This window comes from Pongo abelii, chromosome 6, assembly GCF_028885655.2.
Source record: "Pongo abelii isolate AG06213 chromosome 6, NHGRI_mPonAbe1-v2.0_pri, whole genome shotgun sequence".
NCBI lineage: Eukaryota > Metazoa > Chordata > Mammalia > Primates > Hominidae > Pongo > Pongo abelii.
This window is the reverse complement of record NC_071991.2, coordinates 26,765,883-26,783,613: the sequence shown is the minus strand read 5'-3', so window position 1 is coordinate 26,783,613 and position 17,731 is coordinate 26,765,883. Positions and strand designations below refer to the sequence as shown.

General features: G+C 38.0%; 1 protein-coding gene across 9 annotated transcripts in view; it reads right to left on the bottom strand.

Moving 5' to 3' along the window:
• Positions 1-17,731, bottom strand: part of LOC100438994 (zinc finger protein 680) — a 64,077-nt gene that overhangs the window by 30,598 nt on the left and 15,748 nt on the right. For 5 of the 9 annotated variants that reach the window (XR_010140694.1, XR_010140692.1, XR_010140693.1 and 2 more), the window contains exons 2-3: positions 16,177-16,303; positions 15,578-15,673 (exon numbers count right to left, since the gene is read on the bottom strand). Coding sequence is in view for 5 of the 9 variants with exons in the window: in XM_009242759.4 (XP_009241034.3) it covers positions 15,578-15,673; positions 16,177-16,303 (223 nt within the window). In the remaining 4 variants the exon portion in view is untranslated. Of the gene's footprint in view, positions 1-40; positions 298-15,577; positions 15,674-15,947; positions 16,079-16,176; positions 16,304-17,731 lie in introns of those variants that run through there. The other 4 variants (XM_054560523.2, XM_054560524.2, XM_054560521.2 and 1 more) reach the window with 4 other exon arrangements.

Here is a 17,731-nt window from a genome sequence, read left to right as displayed (position 1 = left end):
AACTGAAGGTCTAGTTTGTGGGAGAAGATGCCGACCTTACCTGGAGGTGAGTCAATTGAGTGCCAAGTGAAATATGGGGGTGGAAGAAGCAGCAGAAAAGGCCCTAGGAGCTCACTGGGTCCCCAAGCAGGCCATTCCTTCCTGGCATCACAAGGATCTTTTTGGAGGGCAGCCACAGGCACGAGAAAAACACCACAGGGAGAAGAAAACCTCCAGCTGAACTTTGTGACAATTTGAACCAGCTGAGAAGCCTCCGGGCCAGAACTCGGCAAAGGGCGAGAATCCATCAAATCCAACCTGCAGAGTCCACAGGTCACAGGTCACAGGGCCGGAGAAGAACTAATGCCCTTTTCTTTCACAGCTAGGAGGTGGGTAGCCTGGGGCAAGTTCTTAGCCCTGCTTGCTAACTGCCTGAAAAGAGTCTTGGTGCTGTTAGGTGGGGCACAGTAGGAGTGAGACCAGCCCTTTGGATTGTGTAGAAGTTGGGTGAGGCAGGTGACTGCCAGCTTTTCCCCACTTCCCTGACAACCTGCAAGACTTGGCAGAGGCAGCCATTATCCTCCTTGGTACATAAATCCATTGACCTGGGAACTTCACCCCCATCCTCAAAAGCAGCCAAAGCAGTACGCACCCAAGGAGAGTCTGAGTTCAGACACACCTAGCCCTGCCCCTACCCAATGGTCCTTCCCTACCCACCCTCGTATCTGAACACAAAGGGCATATACTCTAAGAAGTTGTAAGGCCCCACCCACTGGGTTCTTCTCCATACTACCGCAGCTGATGCTCTCTGGAAAGCACCACTTCCCAGAAGGAGGCAAATCAGCACAATAAGAGAGCATTAAATCACCAGTGCTAAGAACACTAGAAGAGTCCATTTCACCCCCCTACCACCTCCACTGAAACAGGTGCTGGTATCCACAGCTGAGAAACCCATGAACAGTTCACAACACAGAACTCCGGGCAGACAACCCTTAGTTCCAGCCCAAAGTTTGGTAGATTTGCTGGGTGGCTAGACCTAGAAGAGAAATAACAATCAATACAGCTCAGCTCTCAGGAAGCCACATCCACAGGAAAAGGGGAGAATACCAAATCAAGGGAACAAAAGAATCTGAAAAACAGCTTTCAGCCCTAGACCTTCCTTCTGACAGAGCCTACGCCACTGAGAAGGAACCAAAAAACCAACTCTGGTAATATGACAAAACAAGGCTCTTTAACACCCCCAAATTATCACACTAGCTAACCAGCAATAAATCCAAACCAAGAAGGAATCCCTGTTTTACCTGAAAATGAATTCAGGAGGTTAGTTATTAGGCTAATAAGAAAGGCATCAGAGAAAGGCGAAGCCCAGTGCAAGGAAATTCAAAGAACAATACACAAAACAAAGGGAGAAATATTCAAGAAAATAGATAACATAAAGAAAAAACAATCAAAACTTCAGGAAACACTGGACACACTTACAGTAAAGTCTCAGCAATAGAATTGAATGAATAGAAGAAAGAAATTCAGAGCTCAAAGACAAGGTCTTCAAATTAACCCAATCCAACAAAGACAAAGAAAAAATTATAAGAAAATATGAACAAAGCCTCCAAGAAGTCTGGGATTATGTTAAATGACCACACCTAAGAATAATTGGCATTTGTGAGAAAGAGAAATCTAAAAGTTTGGAAAACACATTTGGGTTGATAACCGAGAAAAGCTTCCTCAGCCTTACTAGAGACCTAGACATCCAAATACAAGATGCACAAAGAACACCTGAGAAATTTATCACAAAAAGAGTATCACCTAGGCACATTGTCATCAGGTTATCTAAAGTTAAGACAAGGAAAAACATCTTAAGAGTTGTGAGACAAAAGCACCAGGTAACCTATAAAGTAAAAACTATCAGATTAACAGCAGATTTCTCAGCAGAAATCCTACAAGCTAGAAGGGACTGGGGCCCTATCTATCTTCAGCCTCCTCAAACAAAACAATTATCAGCCAAGAATTTTGTATCCAGTGAAACTAAGCATCACATATGAAGGAAAGATATAGTCTTTTTCAGACAAACAAATTCTGAGATAATTCATCATTACCAAGCCACTACTACAAGAACTGCTAAAAGAGCTCCAAATCTTGAAACAAATTTTGGAAATACACCAAAACAGAACCTCTTTAAAGCATAAATCTCACAGGACCTATAGAACAAAAATACAATTTAAAAAGCAAAAACAAAAAAACAAAAACCAAGGTACACAGGCAACAAATGGCACGATAAATGAAATGGTATCTCACATCTAAATACTAACATTGAATGTAAGTGGCCTAAATCTGCCACTTAAAAGATACAGAATGGATAAGAATTAACCAACCATCTGATGCCTTCAAGAGACTAACTTAACACATAAGAACTCACATAAAATTAAAGGGGTGGAAAAAAACATTTTATGCAAATGGACACCAAAAGTGAGCAGGAGTAGCTATTCTTATATCAGACAAAACAAACTTTAAAGCAGCTGCAGTTTAAAAAAACAAAGAGGGACATTACAGAATAATAAAAGGCCTTGGCTTGTTCAATCCCAGCACTTTGGGAGGCTTGAGGCAGGTGGATCACAAGGTCAGGAGTTCAAGACCAGCCTGGCCAAAATGGAGAAACTCCATGTCTACTAAAAATACAAAAATTAGTCAGGTGTGGTGGCAGGCACCTGTAATCCCAGCTACTCGGGAGGCTGAGGAGGAGAACTGCTTGAACCCAGGAGGTAGAGGTTGCAGTGAGCTGAGATCATGCCACTGCACTCCAGCCTGGGCAACAGAGCAAGACTCCATCTCAAAAAATAAAAATAAAAATAAAAATAAAAAATAATAATAATAGTAATAATAATAATAATAAAAGGCGTTGTCCAACAGAAAAACATCACAATCCTAAACATTAATGCACCTAACAATGGAGCTTCTAAATTTATAAAACAATTACTAATAGACCTAAAAAATGTGATAAACACAGTAAGAGTGGGGAACTTCAATAGCCCACTGACAGAACTAGACAGATCAAGACAGAAAATCAACAAAGAAACAACAGACTTAAACTATACCTTGAAACAAATGGACTTAACAGATATATACAGAACATTCCATCCAACAACCACAGAATACACATTCTACTCAACAGTGGGTGAAACTTTCTCCAAGATAGACCATATGATAGGCCACAAAACAAGCCTCAATAAGTTAAAGAACATTGAAATTATATCAAACACTCTCTCAGACTACAGTGGAATAAAACTAGAAATCGGCCGGGCGCAGTGGCTCACGCCTGTAATCCCAGCACTTTGGAAGGCCGAGGTGGGCGGATCACAAGGTCAGGAGATCGAGACCACCCTGGCTAACATGGGGAAACCCCGTCTCTACTAAAAAATACAAAAAAATTAGCCAGGCATGGTGGCGGGTGCCTGTAGTCCCAGCTACTCGGGTGGCTGAAGCAGGAGAATGGCGTGAACTCAGGAGTTGGAGCTTGCAGTGAGCCAAGATCGTGCCACTGCACTCCAGCCTGGGCAACACAGTGAGACTCCATCTCAAAAAAAAAAAAAAAAAACCTAGAAATCAACTCCAAAAAAACCTTCAAAACCATGCAAATACATGGAAATTAAATAACCTGCTTCTGAATGATCAATGGGTCAAAAATGAAACCAAGATGAAAATTTAAAAATTTGTCTAACTGAATGACAATAATGACCCAACCTATGAAAACCTCTGGGATACAGCAAAGGTAGTGCTAAGAGGAAAGTTCACAGCCCTAAACACCTACATCAAAAAGACTGAAAAAGCACAAACTTGAGACAGTAAGGTCACAATTCAAGAAACTAGAGAAACAAGAATAAACCAAATCCAAATGCAACAGAAGAAAGGAAATAATCAAGATTAGAGCAAAACTAAATGAAACTGAAGCAAAAAAAAACAAACGATAAATGAAACAAAAAGCTGTTTTTTTGAAAACATAAATAGGCCAGGCACGGTGGCTCACGAGGTCAGGCGACTGAGGCCATCCTAGCTAACACGGGGAAACCCCACCTCTACTAAAAATACAAAAAATTAGCCGGGCATGGTGGTGGGCGCCTGTAATCCCAGCTACTTGGGAGGCTGAGGCAGGAGAATCACTTGAACCTGGGAGGCAGAGCTTGCAGTGAGCCGAGATCGTGCCACTGCACTCCAGCCTGGGCAACAGAGCGAGACTCCATCTCAAAAAAAAAGAAAAGAAGAGAGAAAATCCAAATAACCTCAATAAGAAACAAAATGGGAGATATTACAACTGATACCACAGAAATACAAAAGATCATTCAAGGCTACGATGAATACCTTTACATACATAAACTAGAAAACCTAGAAGAGATGAATAAATTCCTGTAAAAATAAAACCCTCCTACCCTGAACAGACCAAAAGCAAGTAGCTTTTGAAATGGTAATTTTAGACCAACAAAAAAAGTCCAAGACCAGACAGATTCACAGCAGAATTCTACCAGACGCTCAAAGAAGAATTGGTACCAATCCTATTGACACTATTCCAGAAGACAGAGTAAGAGGGAACCCTCCCTAATTCATTCTATGAAGCCAACATTATGCTAATATAAAAACCAGAAAAGGACATGATCAAAAAAGAAAACTACTGACTTATATCCCTGATGAACATAGATGCTAAAATCCTTAACAAAATACCAGCTAACTGAATCCAACAACATATCAAAAAGATAATCCATCATGATCAAGTGAGTTTCATACCAGGGATGCAGAGACGGTTTAATATATGCAAGTCAATAAGTGTGATACACCACATAAACAGAGTTAAAAGTCACATGATCATCTCAATAGATGCAGAAAAAGCATTTGACAAAATCCAGCATCTCTTTATGATTAAAACTCTCAGCAAAATTGGCATACAAGGGACATACCTCCACGTAATAAAAGTCATCTATGACAAACCCGCAGCCAACATAATACTGAATGGAAAAAAAGGTGAAAGCATTCCCTTTGAGAACTGGAACAAGACAAGGATGCCCACTCTCACAACTCTTCTTCAACATAGCACTGGAAGTCCTAGCCAGAGCAATCAGACAAGAGAAATAAAGGGCATCAGTAAAGAGAAAGTCAAACTGTCACTGTTTGCTGGTGATATGATCGTTTATCTTGAAAACCCCAAAGACTCCTCCAAAAAACTCCTAGAACTGATAAAAGAATTCAGCAAAGTTTCCAGGTACAAGATTAATGTATACAAACCAGTAGCTCTTCTATACACCAACAGTGACCTAGTGGAGAATCAAATCAAGAACTCAACCCCTTTTACAATAGCTGCAAAAATAATATAATACTTAGAAATGTACCTAATCAATTACATGAAAGACCTCTACAAGGATAACTACAAAACACTGCTGAAAAAAATCATAGACAACACAAACAAATGGAAACACATTTTATGCTTATGGATAGGTAGAATTAATCTTGTAGAAAATGACCATACTGCGAAAAGCAATAAACAAATTCAATGAGATCCCCATCAAAATACTACCATAATTCTTCACAGAATTAGAAAAAACAATTCTAAAATGTGTACGGAACGAAAAAAGAGCCCACATAGCCAAAGCAAGACTAAGCAAAAAGAATAAATCTGGAGGCATCAGACTACTTGATTTCAAACTATACTATAAGCCATAGTTACCAGAACAGCATGTTACTAGTATAAAAATCGGCACATAGAACAACGGAACAGAATAGCGAACCCAGAAATAAACTCAAGTACTTACAGCCAACTGATCTTTCAGAAAGCAAACAAAAACATAAAGTGGGAAAAGGAAACCCTTTTCAACAAACGGTGCTGGGAAAATTGGCTAGCCACATGTAGGAGAATAAAACTGGATCCTTATCTCTCACTTTATACAAAAATAAACTCAAGATAGATTAAGGACTTAAATCTAAGACCTGAAACTATAAAAATTCTGTAAGATAACATTGGAAAAACCCTTCTAAACATTGGCTTAGGCAAGGATTTCATGACCAAGAACCCAAAAGCAAATGCAATAAAAACAAAGATAAATAGCTGGAAATTAATTAAACAAAAGAGCTTTTGCACAGCAAAAGGAACAGTCAGCAGAGTAAACAGACAACCCACAGAGTGGGAAAGGATCTTCACAATTTACACATCTGACAAAGGACTAATATCCAGAATCTATAATGAACTCAAATCAGCAAGAAAAAAACAAACAATCCCATCAAAAAGTGGGCTAAGGACACAAATAAACATTTCTCAAAAGAAGATACACAAATAGCCAACAAACATATGAAAAAATGCTCCACATCACTAATGATCAGGGAAATGCATATCAAAACCATAATGCAGTAGTACCACCTTACTTTTGCAAGAATGATCGTAATCAAAAAATCATAAAACAGTAGATGCTGGCATAGATGCGGTGATCAGGGAACACTTTTACACTGCTGGTGGGAATGTAAACTAGTACAACCACCATGGAAAACAGTGTGGAGATTCCTTAAAGAACTAAAGGTAGAACTACCATTTGACCCAGCAATCCCACTATTGGGTATCTACCCACAGGAAAAGAAGCTACTATCTGAAAAAGATACTTGCACACACATGTTTATAGCAGCACAATTTGCAATTGCAAAATCATGGAACCAACCCAAATACCCATCAATCAACAATGGGATAAAGAAACTGTGGTGTATATATGGGATAAAATACTACTCAGCCATAAGAAGGAATGAACCAATGGCATTTGCAGTGACCTGGATGAGATTGGAGACTATTATTCTAAGTGAAGTAACTCAGGAATGAAAAACCAAACATTGTATGTTCTCACTGATATGTGGGAGCTAAGCTATGAGGATGCAAAGGCATAAGAACAATACAATAAACTTTGGGGACTTAGGGGGGCTCGGGTGGGAGAGGGGCAAGAGATAAAAGGCTACAAATAGGGTGTAGTGAATACTGCTTACGTGACGGGTGCACCAAAATCTAAAAAATTACCACTAAAGAACTTACTCATGGAACCAAACACCAATAACCTATAGAAAAATAAAATTAAAAAAATAAAAAATAAAAGAGAATTTGAGACCAGTCTGGACAACATTGTCTCTACCAAAAATACAAAAAAACTAACTGGATGTGATGGTGCATATTTGTAACCCAGCTACTGGAGTGGCTCAAGTTAGAGAATTTTCTAAGTTTAGAAAGTTGAGGATGCAGTGGGCCATTAATTATCACGTCACTGCAAACCAGCCTGGTTGACAGAGTGAGGCCACAAGAAAGAACGAAAGAAAGAAAGGAAGGAAGGAAGGAAAGAAGGAAAGAAGGAAGGGAGGGAGGGAGGGAGAGAGACAGAGAGAGAGAAAGAGAAAAAGAAATAAGATGCCTGAATGGCTTAAGTAAAAAAGCATACAATATGTTCTCTATACGAGACTCATTTTAACATTGAGTCAAATAGGCTGAAAGTAACAAAATGAAAAAAATCTTATTTCATGCCAATAGTAACCACGACTGGGTGAGATGGTCATCATTATATCAGATATAATATGCTTTAAGTCAAATACTTGGCCAGGCACGGTGGCTCATGCCTGTAATCCCAGCACTTTGGGAGTCCGAAGCAGGTGAATCACTTGAGGTCAGGAGTTCGAGACCAGCCTGGACAAAATGATGAAACCCCATCTCTACCCAAAATACAAAAAGTAGCCAGGCATCGTAGCACACTCCTGTAATCCCAGCTACTCGGGAGGCTGAGGCAAGAGAATTGCTTGAACTCAGGAGGCAGAGGTTGCAGTGAGTCGAGATCACACCACTGCACTCCAGCCTGGGCGACAGAGTGAGATTCTGTCTCAAAAAAACAAAAACACAAACAAACAAATAAGTCAAGTAGTAGCATTAATCAAAGATTGATATTATATAATGGTAAGTAAAATGGGTCAATTTGCCAGGAATCTATAACTATCATATTTATCTATCTATATGTACGTGTATTAATAACATCAGGTCTCCAAAATATATAAAGCAAATATTGACAAAGGTGAAGAAAGAAATACATAGCAACATAATAATTGTAGATATCAAGACCCCATTTTCAATAATAAAAAATTAAGATAAAAGATTAATAAGAAAACAGAAAACTTAGACATTATATACTGCATTGATTATTTTGCATACAGAGGAATAGCTAAGAGTGGATGATTTATAAAGAAACATGTTTATTTGGCTCACACTTTGGCAGACTGTACAAGAAGTATGTGCCAGCATCTGCTTCTGGTGAGGGTCTCAGGAAGCTTACAATCATGGTGGAAGGCAAAGAGTAACTGGACATATCACATGGTAAGAGACAGAGCAAGTGTGAGGTGAAGGAAACAGGTTCTTTTAATGAAGCAGTTTTCATTTGAATTAATAGAGTGTAAACTTTCTGATTACCAAGAGGATGGCGTCATGCCATTCATGAGGAATTTGCCTCCATGACCCAAACACCTCCCACCAGGTCCCACATCCAACATTCAGGATTACATTGCAACATGAGGTCTGGAGAACACGGACATCCAAACCATAGCATAGAACAACTAGGCTTAACAGACTCATAAAAAACTTCTCAGTCAAAAGCAACAGAATATATGATATTCTTATTTGCACCTAGTGTATTCTGTGAAAACACATAATGGGTCTTATTAAATTTAACAATAACAACTGGGTGCAGTAGCTCATGCCTATAATTCCAACACTTTGGGAGACCAAGGTGGGAGTATCATTTGGGACAAGAAGTTTGAGACCAGCCTAGGTAACACAGTGAGGCCCTGTCTCTACAAATAATAAAAAAAAATAGCCAGACATGATAGTGCATGTCTGTAGTTTCAGCTACACGGGGAGCTGAGGGGTAAGGATCACTTGAGCCCAGGAGGCTGAGGCTGCAGTGAGCCAAAATTATGCCACTGCACTCCAGCCTGAGTGACAGTAAAATCCTGCCTCAAAACAACAATGATGAATAAATCTAAGAACACCAAAATCATACACTGTGTGTTTTCTGACAAAAACTTAATAAAACTAGGAATTAAAAGCAAAGGTAAAATTGGCAAATCCAAAAATATATGAAAATGAAACACACAGGCTGAGTGTAGTGGCTCAAATGTGTAAACTCAGAACTTCAGGAGGCCAAGGCAGAAGGATTACTTGTGCCTAGGAGTTTGAAAGTAGCCTGGGCAACAAGGTGAGACCCTGTCTTTAAACTTAATTTAATTTAAAATAAAATAAAACATACTCTTTGACATAGTTTTGCTCAAGGGTCAAAAAATTTAATTTTGTTAAGATGTCAATATAAACTAAAGTGGTAAAAAAATTCAATATAATCTCTATAAAAATCCCAATAGTTTTTTTTACAGAAATGTTTAAAATTTTTAAATTTGATTATGACTATAACTAGCTAAACAACCATGAAAAAAAAGCATTATACTTCCTGATTGAAAAACATATTAAAAGCTACAACAGCAAAAATAATGTGGTACTGACACAATGACATATAAAGAGATAAAAAACAGAATAGACGGCCAGGTGCACTGGCTCATGCCTGTAATCCCAGCACTTTGGAAGGCCAAGGAGGGCGGATCACGAGGTCAGGAGATCGAGACCATCCTGGCTAACACGGTGAAACCCTGTCTCTACTAAAAATACAAAAATAATTAGCCGGGCGTGATGGCGGGCGCCTGTAGTCCCAGCTATTCGGGAAGCTGAGGCAGGAGAATGACGTGAACCCGGGAGGCAGAGCTTGCAGTGAGCTGAGATAGCACCACTGCACTCCAGACTAGGTGACAGAGCAAGACTCCATCTCCAAAAAAAACAAAAAAACAAACAAAAACAGAATAGAGAGCCCAGAAAAGAACCCTTTTGTGTATGATCAAATGATCTTTCACTAAGTCACCATTAACACATGATAGAGAAAAGACAATCTTTTCAAAAAAATAACGTTGAAATCAGGTTATCTACACTGATAAAGCTGAATCCTTTCCTTGAACTATATACAAAGAATATTTGAAATAAAATATTTAGAAATTTAAAAAATAACAATCTCTTAGAAAAAATATAGGAAAAAAACACGACATTGGTATTGGCACCATTTTCTTAGATACAACATTAAACGTATGAGCAACAAAGAACAGAATAACTGAACTACACTGTACTTCAAAATTTCTGCATATCAAAGAAAACATTCAAAAGAGTAATGATGCCTCTTAGGAAATGCGTGAAAATATTTGCAAATCACATGTGATAGGAGTTAATATTCAGAATATATAAACAACTATTAAAACTGAATTATAAAGTTGAATAACGACTTAGAAGTGGACAAATAATTGAATTAAATTTTCATCAAAATGATACAAATGCAAAAAAGCATTTGAAAGGATACACAAAAATACTACTTTGTAGACAAATGCATGAAAATCACAATGAAAAACAGAATCCTCTCCCACCCATTATAATAGCCACTATAAGTTTTCTAGGAAACATCAAATCAGTTGATGATGCAATGAAAATAAAACCCACGTTAATTGTTGGTGCAAAACAAGGATGCAACCATTATTTACAAATGTTATAAATGTTCCTCAAATAATTAAAAATGGAGTTATTAAATACAGCAATCCCCCTTATGGATCTACATCCAAACTATGCAATGCAGGACCTGGAAGACATATTTGAACATTTATGTTTCTTGTACCAGCATCACAAAAGCCAAAACGCGGCCAGGCACGGTGGCTCACACCTGTAATCCCAGCACTTCGGGAGGCGGAGGCGGATGGATCACCTGAGGTCAGCAGTTTGAGACCAGCCTTGCCAACATGGTGAAACCTCGTCTCTACTAAATATACAAAATTTAGCCAGGTGTGGTGGTGGGCGCCTGTAATCCCAACTACTCAGGAGGCTGAGGCAGGAGAATCACTTGAACCTGGGAGGCGGAGACTGCAGTGAGCCAAGATTGTGCCATTGCACTCTAGCCTGGGAGGCAGAGCAAGACTCCATCTCAAAAAAAAAAAAAAAAAGCCAAAATGCTGAAGCAATCCAGATGTTGATTTATAAATACATAAAAAAAGTAACATATGCATACAATGGAATATTATTCAGCCTTAAAAAAAAAATCTTGGGAAGCTGAGGGAGGAGAATTGTTTGAACCTGGGAGGTAGAGGTGAGCCAAGATGGCACCACTGCACTCCAACCTGGGCAACAAGAGCAAAACTTCATCTCAAAAAAAAAAAACCAAAAAGAAAATCTTGTCCCATTTTAATACAAATGTTGAGAGAATTATGTCACCTAAAATGAGCCAGTAACAAAATGATGGATACTGTATGATTCCACTTATATGAGATATCTTAAGTAGTCACACTCATAAAAACAGAAAGTGGAAGTGTGTCTGTCAAGGGCTGAAGAGAGGGTAAAATGGGCAGTCGTTACTTAATGTGTACTGAGTTTTAGTTTTACAAGATGTAAAACTTTTAGAAGTATTTTGCCTAACAGTGTGAATACACTTAACATGCTTGAAATGTACAACTTTTATTCAGACAGGATCTCACTCTGTCACCCAAGCTGGAGTGCAGTGGCACAATTATGGCTTACTGTAGCCTCAACCAGGCTCAAGTAAATCCTCCCCCATCAATCTCCCAAGTAGCTGAAACCACAAGTGCACACCACCATGCCTGTCTTAAAAAAAAAATTTTTTTGTAGACTGGGTCTTTATATGTTGCCCAAGCTGGTCTCCAAATTTTGGGCTCAAGTGATCCTCCTGTCTTGGCCTCTCAAAATCCCTGGATTACAGATGTAAGTAAGCCACTACCATGCCTGGTCCTGAAATGTACACTTCAATGAATTTAAGATGGTAAATTTTATGTTATATTTTCACAATTAATTTTTTTAAAAGAAAAACTGAAAAAAATAAATTATAAATCTTTTCAAAAATTATCTTCAAATCACAAACGTGTTTCTCTCATGCAAAAGAAATATATATTCATCATTAAACACATGGTGAAAAGAAGGCGATTTCCATGACTACTCATTTAGATATGATAGGACAACCACTGAAAATCAGCTAAGAAAGAATACATACAAAATAAGCCATAACCAAAATTGAGGTCATATTTGTAGATAAAAGCACACACATATATAAACTGATTGTGATAGACATATGGCTGATTTATTTATTTATTTATTTTTGAGATGGAGTCTCGCTCTGTCGCCCAGGCTGGAGTACAGTGGCGCTATCTCAGCTCACTGTAACCTCCGCCTCCCAGGTTCAAGAGATTCCCCTGCCTCAGCCTCCCAAGTAGCTGGGACTACAGGCACCCGCTACCATGCCAGGCTAATTTTTGTATTTTTAGTAGAGACAGGGCTTCACCACATTGGCCAGGCTGGTCTCGAATTCCTGACCTTCTGATCTGCCCGCCTCGGGCTCCCAAAGTGCTGGGATTACAGGAGTGAGCCACTGTGCCCGGCTGATTTATCTTTTAATTAAACCCCATGTTGACTTAAAGTTTACAAACAGAATTGCAAAATGTCTAAATATATAAGTAAAACAAAAAATCACAATAAACTGATGTTTAAAAACCTACACTAAATAAAACACTAATATGGAACTGCAAAACAATAACTAGAGAAATGTTTACTCACAAAATCCGCTTTGCAATATTTATGTACCATTAAAGAATTTGTCTAGATAATTACAATATTTGACTGTGTGTACTCATGGAAAGCAGGTATTTCAAATCATTGGCACGCGCTGTGTTGCAATAAAATTTCAGAAAAAAACAGTATAATTATAAATAAAAGATTCTAACAATAAATTTATAATAAATTAGTATTTATGTTTTAAATATATGCTATTCTTACACAAAATAAAACTACTGTAATCCAACTTTAGAAGCAAAATAATAGTCTTGCATTGCTAAATTTAAAAATTATATATTTTGCAGAATATGGTTAGCACTTCTTATATATAAAACAAATATTTAGAAATTAGTTATGTCATTACTTAGATATATGCTTAAGAAAGTGGGTGAAAATCCTATAATTCCTGTTTGCCTGAAGCAAACTTAAATTTATAAGTAACATCAGCCATATCATGTAAGTTCTAGCATATTGTCCTAAATGTCTGAACCTAAAGTACAGAAAAATTTGAAATAGAAAATAGAAAGTAAAAATGTATAGGGAGAGTGACATCAGTAAGATGGAAAAATAAAAGGTTCCCTATTTGCTTATCATCCCACAGCAAGAAAATTTATCAGCCATCTCTGACAAAAATGCATTTACGTGAGCCATGGCTCACACCTGTAATGACAGCTACATGGTACATTCAGGTTGGGGAACTGCTTCAGGCCAGGATTTCAAGACCAACCTGGGTTATGAAGCCAAAACCCATCTCAAAAATAAGTGCCTTTAAGAGAGCTTTGAGATCCAGAGAGGGTGTTGTGAAACTGCTACAGTCTAAGATTAAGGAGTGTTCTTTTCAGAAGGCAGGCCCTCATTCAGGTGGAAAAATACAGGACCCCTGTTCTAGGCTGCAGACCAGGAAATGGCCCACCAAATTTGGTCCCACTGAGAATTCTGAACTTACTCTCTAATCATTCCAAACTCCTCCCAGCCACAGTCTGAGAGAGACCGTGCCCTTCCAGAGGCCTGGAGGAAGACAGCCATTTATAGCCATGCAGGCAGGCCTGCAGACCTTGTCCTTTACTGTGGTTTCTGAAGCAGTTCAATGACTCAGTTCCAGCTCCCTGAGCCATAGTTCATGGCCAGTTCTGCCTATATAGGAACCCACACAGTGACCTGAAAAAATTCTCTTTGATACTCAGTGAAAGCCATACTCATCCACATTCTGATATGAGGCCCACCATATATAGACCCAATTACAAAAACCTGCCCTACTGTCTGCCCTACAGAGCAATATCCAGAAAAATATTTAGTCTGTTCCAAAATATAATGGAAATTACAATTACCCAAGCCCCTGTTAAGCCAACTAAAGGTGAGCCCTAGTGCAGACCCAGCAGCCTTGTGACCAAGCTACGGCCCTCTCCACTACAAACCCAGAGGGCATCCCATCACCCTGAGAACCCAACAAAAAAAAATCTTTACCTCCTAAACCAGTTTATAAAAACTTAAAGAGGTGTTTGCTCCTTCAAATTCAGACACCAATGCAAAACTATATTGTACCCACTGTAAATACTTTATTTTAACATAGAACTGCAAGTATGTGGCAGAAGAATTCGTCAAAAAGTTTTTAAACTCACTGAAATTGAAGACAAATGAGTAAAAACTTGCTGCTTATCGATCACATGCTCTTATATATAAAAAATTATAAACAGTATACTAAAACCTGTTTAAATTAATAAATACATTCAGTAAATTAGCAAAATATAAAATTAACATACAAGTTTAAGATATGGTTCCATACACTTAAAGCAAACTGATTATTAAGAAAACAATCTTATTTACAGTAGCATTAACATAATTTCTGAGAACAAATTTAAACAAGGAGGTAAAAAAATCTTTACAATAAAAATATATTAATGAAATAGAGAAGAGGCAAATAATTATTATTTTTTGAGACAGAGTCTCTGTCACACAGGCTGGAGTGCAGTGGTACAATCTCAGCTCACTGCAGCCTCCACCTCCTGGGTTAAAGCAATTCTCCTGCCTCAGCCTTTTGGGTAGCTGGGATTACAGGAACCTGCCACCATGCCAGGCTAATTTTTGTATTTTTAGTTGAGATGGGATTTCACCCTGATGGCCAGGCTGGTCTCAAACTCCTGACCTCAAGTGATCTCCCTGCCTTGGCCTCCCAAAGTGCTGGGATTACAAGTGTGAGCCACTGTGCCTGGCCAACGCAAATAAATTTTAAAATATTTTATGTCCATGGATTGAAAGCATAAATATTGTTAAAGTGCCATATTATCCAAAATAATCTATGGATTCAATGAACTCCCTATCGAAATTCCAGTGGCATTTTTTTACAGCAATGAAAAATAAAATCCTAAAATTTATATGAAACTGCAATAAACTTTGAATAGTCAAAGCAATCTTGAGGAAAAAGAACAAAGAAGGACATTATAATTTCAAACTATATTTCGACTATCAAAAAAAGACTATAATAATAAAAGCAAGATGAAATGTGCAGAAAAATGAACCAAAAAAATGGAAAAGAAACCACTAATCACACACATTTCAGACGTGATGTAGAAAGAGAACTTAAAAAATAACAGGGTTTCTCAAAATTTTGCAGATATTTGTGTATCCCTAAAACAATGGAACATCAGTCAGATTGTGCAGTCTCTTATAAGCCATGAAGAGGACTTTGGCTCACAGTAAACTTGAAGGAAGATCACTGATGGGAAAGTAGAATTTTTAGAGAATTTAAGAGCATAAAGAAGATGCCCCTATGTGAGAGCAAGAGAAAAGAAACTGAGCTTCCCAGAAACTACTTTCTCTGGAACATAGCTTCCCAAATCCCATGTCAAGAACTGACTTTCTCTTTGACATTTGGACCTCTCATCTGTGTCATCTGTTGTATTCACTATCACTCTCACCTACCTGGGGGTTTGGCTACCATCTCCTGTCTCTTCCTATTCCAGGGCTCTTTTCCTCGCTCCAAACAGGTTATCAGGTGAGGCTTAGAGACAGCAATACCTGTTTTATTAAAAATAAATAACATGAATCTTGCTCATATTCTCCAGTTACCAACCTACTAATGTGCTCAGTAAAGAGAATGTCATAGCATATTCTAGTAAATTAATCCCAAATTACTAATTTATAACAGACATTTCTAAATATTTAGAAAATACTTTAAATTTTTAGGTCTTTAATTTCACTACCCAGTACTACTGAATCAAAAATTGGTGGTGGCAATTAAATTTTAAGGTGTGGGCAACAACATTTTATGCCATCAAATTTCTGTAATTACCACTAATCTAGAGTGAAGGATATAGATCAGCTCAGGAATGTGGAAAGTTCAGGTCACGATGAAACGTACTGAAGAAATTTTTTTCTACACGGACAAATCTCAAAGATTTTCTTGAAAACAGGGATCTGAAACTCATTTATGCAAAGCACAAATTACCACAAGTTATGCAAAAAAAGAGAAATAAAACCTTTAGGGCATATTAGGAATTGTGTGTTGAAGTTATCCTCACCCAGGAAGACCAGGTTTCTGTAGTTATCTAACATCACATTCCTATATAAATCCCGCTGTGCAGTGTCCAGGCATTGCCACTCCTCCAGAGAGAATTCTATGGCCACATCCCTAAATGTCAATGGTCCCTGAAAAACACACACACACACACACATATATTTACTGAATAACCATGGGCAGAATTTTTATTTTGGCTCAAGGCAAAGTAAGACAGTATAGAAAACTGATTCTGACTTATAGGAGTGACTCAAATTATACAATAAAATAAATTTCAATGCAGAAATATTCTCTAATATATTCTTTAACTCAGATAAGAGAACAGCATAAGATCCACAACATCAGTGTATATATACTTTTTTGAAGAAAAACTACAAAAGGACATGAATACAAACGTGTAAATTTTTGAGTGCTATATTTACATCATACACAATGAGTTGTGTATATTTTTCAGATAGAAAAGATATGTTGAGTTAGAAGGTACATCTCAAATTTTAATGTGTATGATAAACTGAAGATCTTATTATGCGGATTGTTTTTAGAAAATCTGGAATAAAGTTTGAATTTCTGAATTTCCAACAAGCTCACCAGTAATGCCAATGTTTTTGGCCCAAGAAGAGTATTTTGTCAAACATCCACTAAGTAAAAGAGCCTGTGCTGGCCAGGCACGGTGGCTCACGCCTGTAATCCCAGCACTTTGGGAGGCCGAGGCAGGCGGATCACCTGAGGTCACGAGTTCGAAACCAGCCTGGCCAACATGGCAAAACCCCATCTCTACTAAAAAAAAAAATACAAAAATTAGCCGGGCATGACAATGTGCGTCTGTAATTCCAGCTACTTGGGAGGCTGAGGCAGGAGAATCGCTTGAACCTGGGAGGCGGAGGTTGCAGTGAACTGAGACTGCGCCAGTGCATTCTAGCCTGGGCAACAGAGCGAGACTCCATCTCAAAAAAAAAAAAAAAGAACCTGTGTTTTTCCCAGTTTTTTTGTAAATAAAGATGAGAGCCTTCATCTTCCAAAGACATATATGCAAATAAAACCTAAGGAAGAAAGGCAGCTGCCAAATCAAATGTGATAATTTATGCACATCAGCTGCATAAAGATACTAATGAAAAGTAATTAACTATAAAAAAAACTTGTCAGAGAGCTCTTTAGCCAAGTGAATCATTAACATCAATTGCACTAGGAACAAATTTTTATGATGTGCTGATGCACAAAGAACACAGCATCACTGCTGGAATACTGCCCCCAAAAAGTAAATTATAATCTAAATTTAACCATAAAGAAACATCAACTTTATGCAAAGTTCAAAATACAGGTAGCTCCTATTTACTGTACTATTAAATAGTGATTTTAAGTAGTCTTTCTTCAGCACCCTAGAGAGCAGGAATCTCCTAAAATTTTTTTCAGAACTTCATGGGTGATAAATGACATTCTGTTTAAATAAGCATTTTCTTGATCCTTTTCTGCACAGAGCTAATAGAGAACACAGATGGATCCTCAACATTACATGTTCTTTTTCTTTACTAAGGACCCCAGCTTTTCCCCAGTAAAAATCT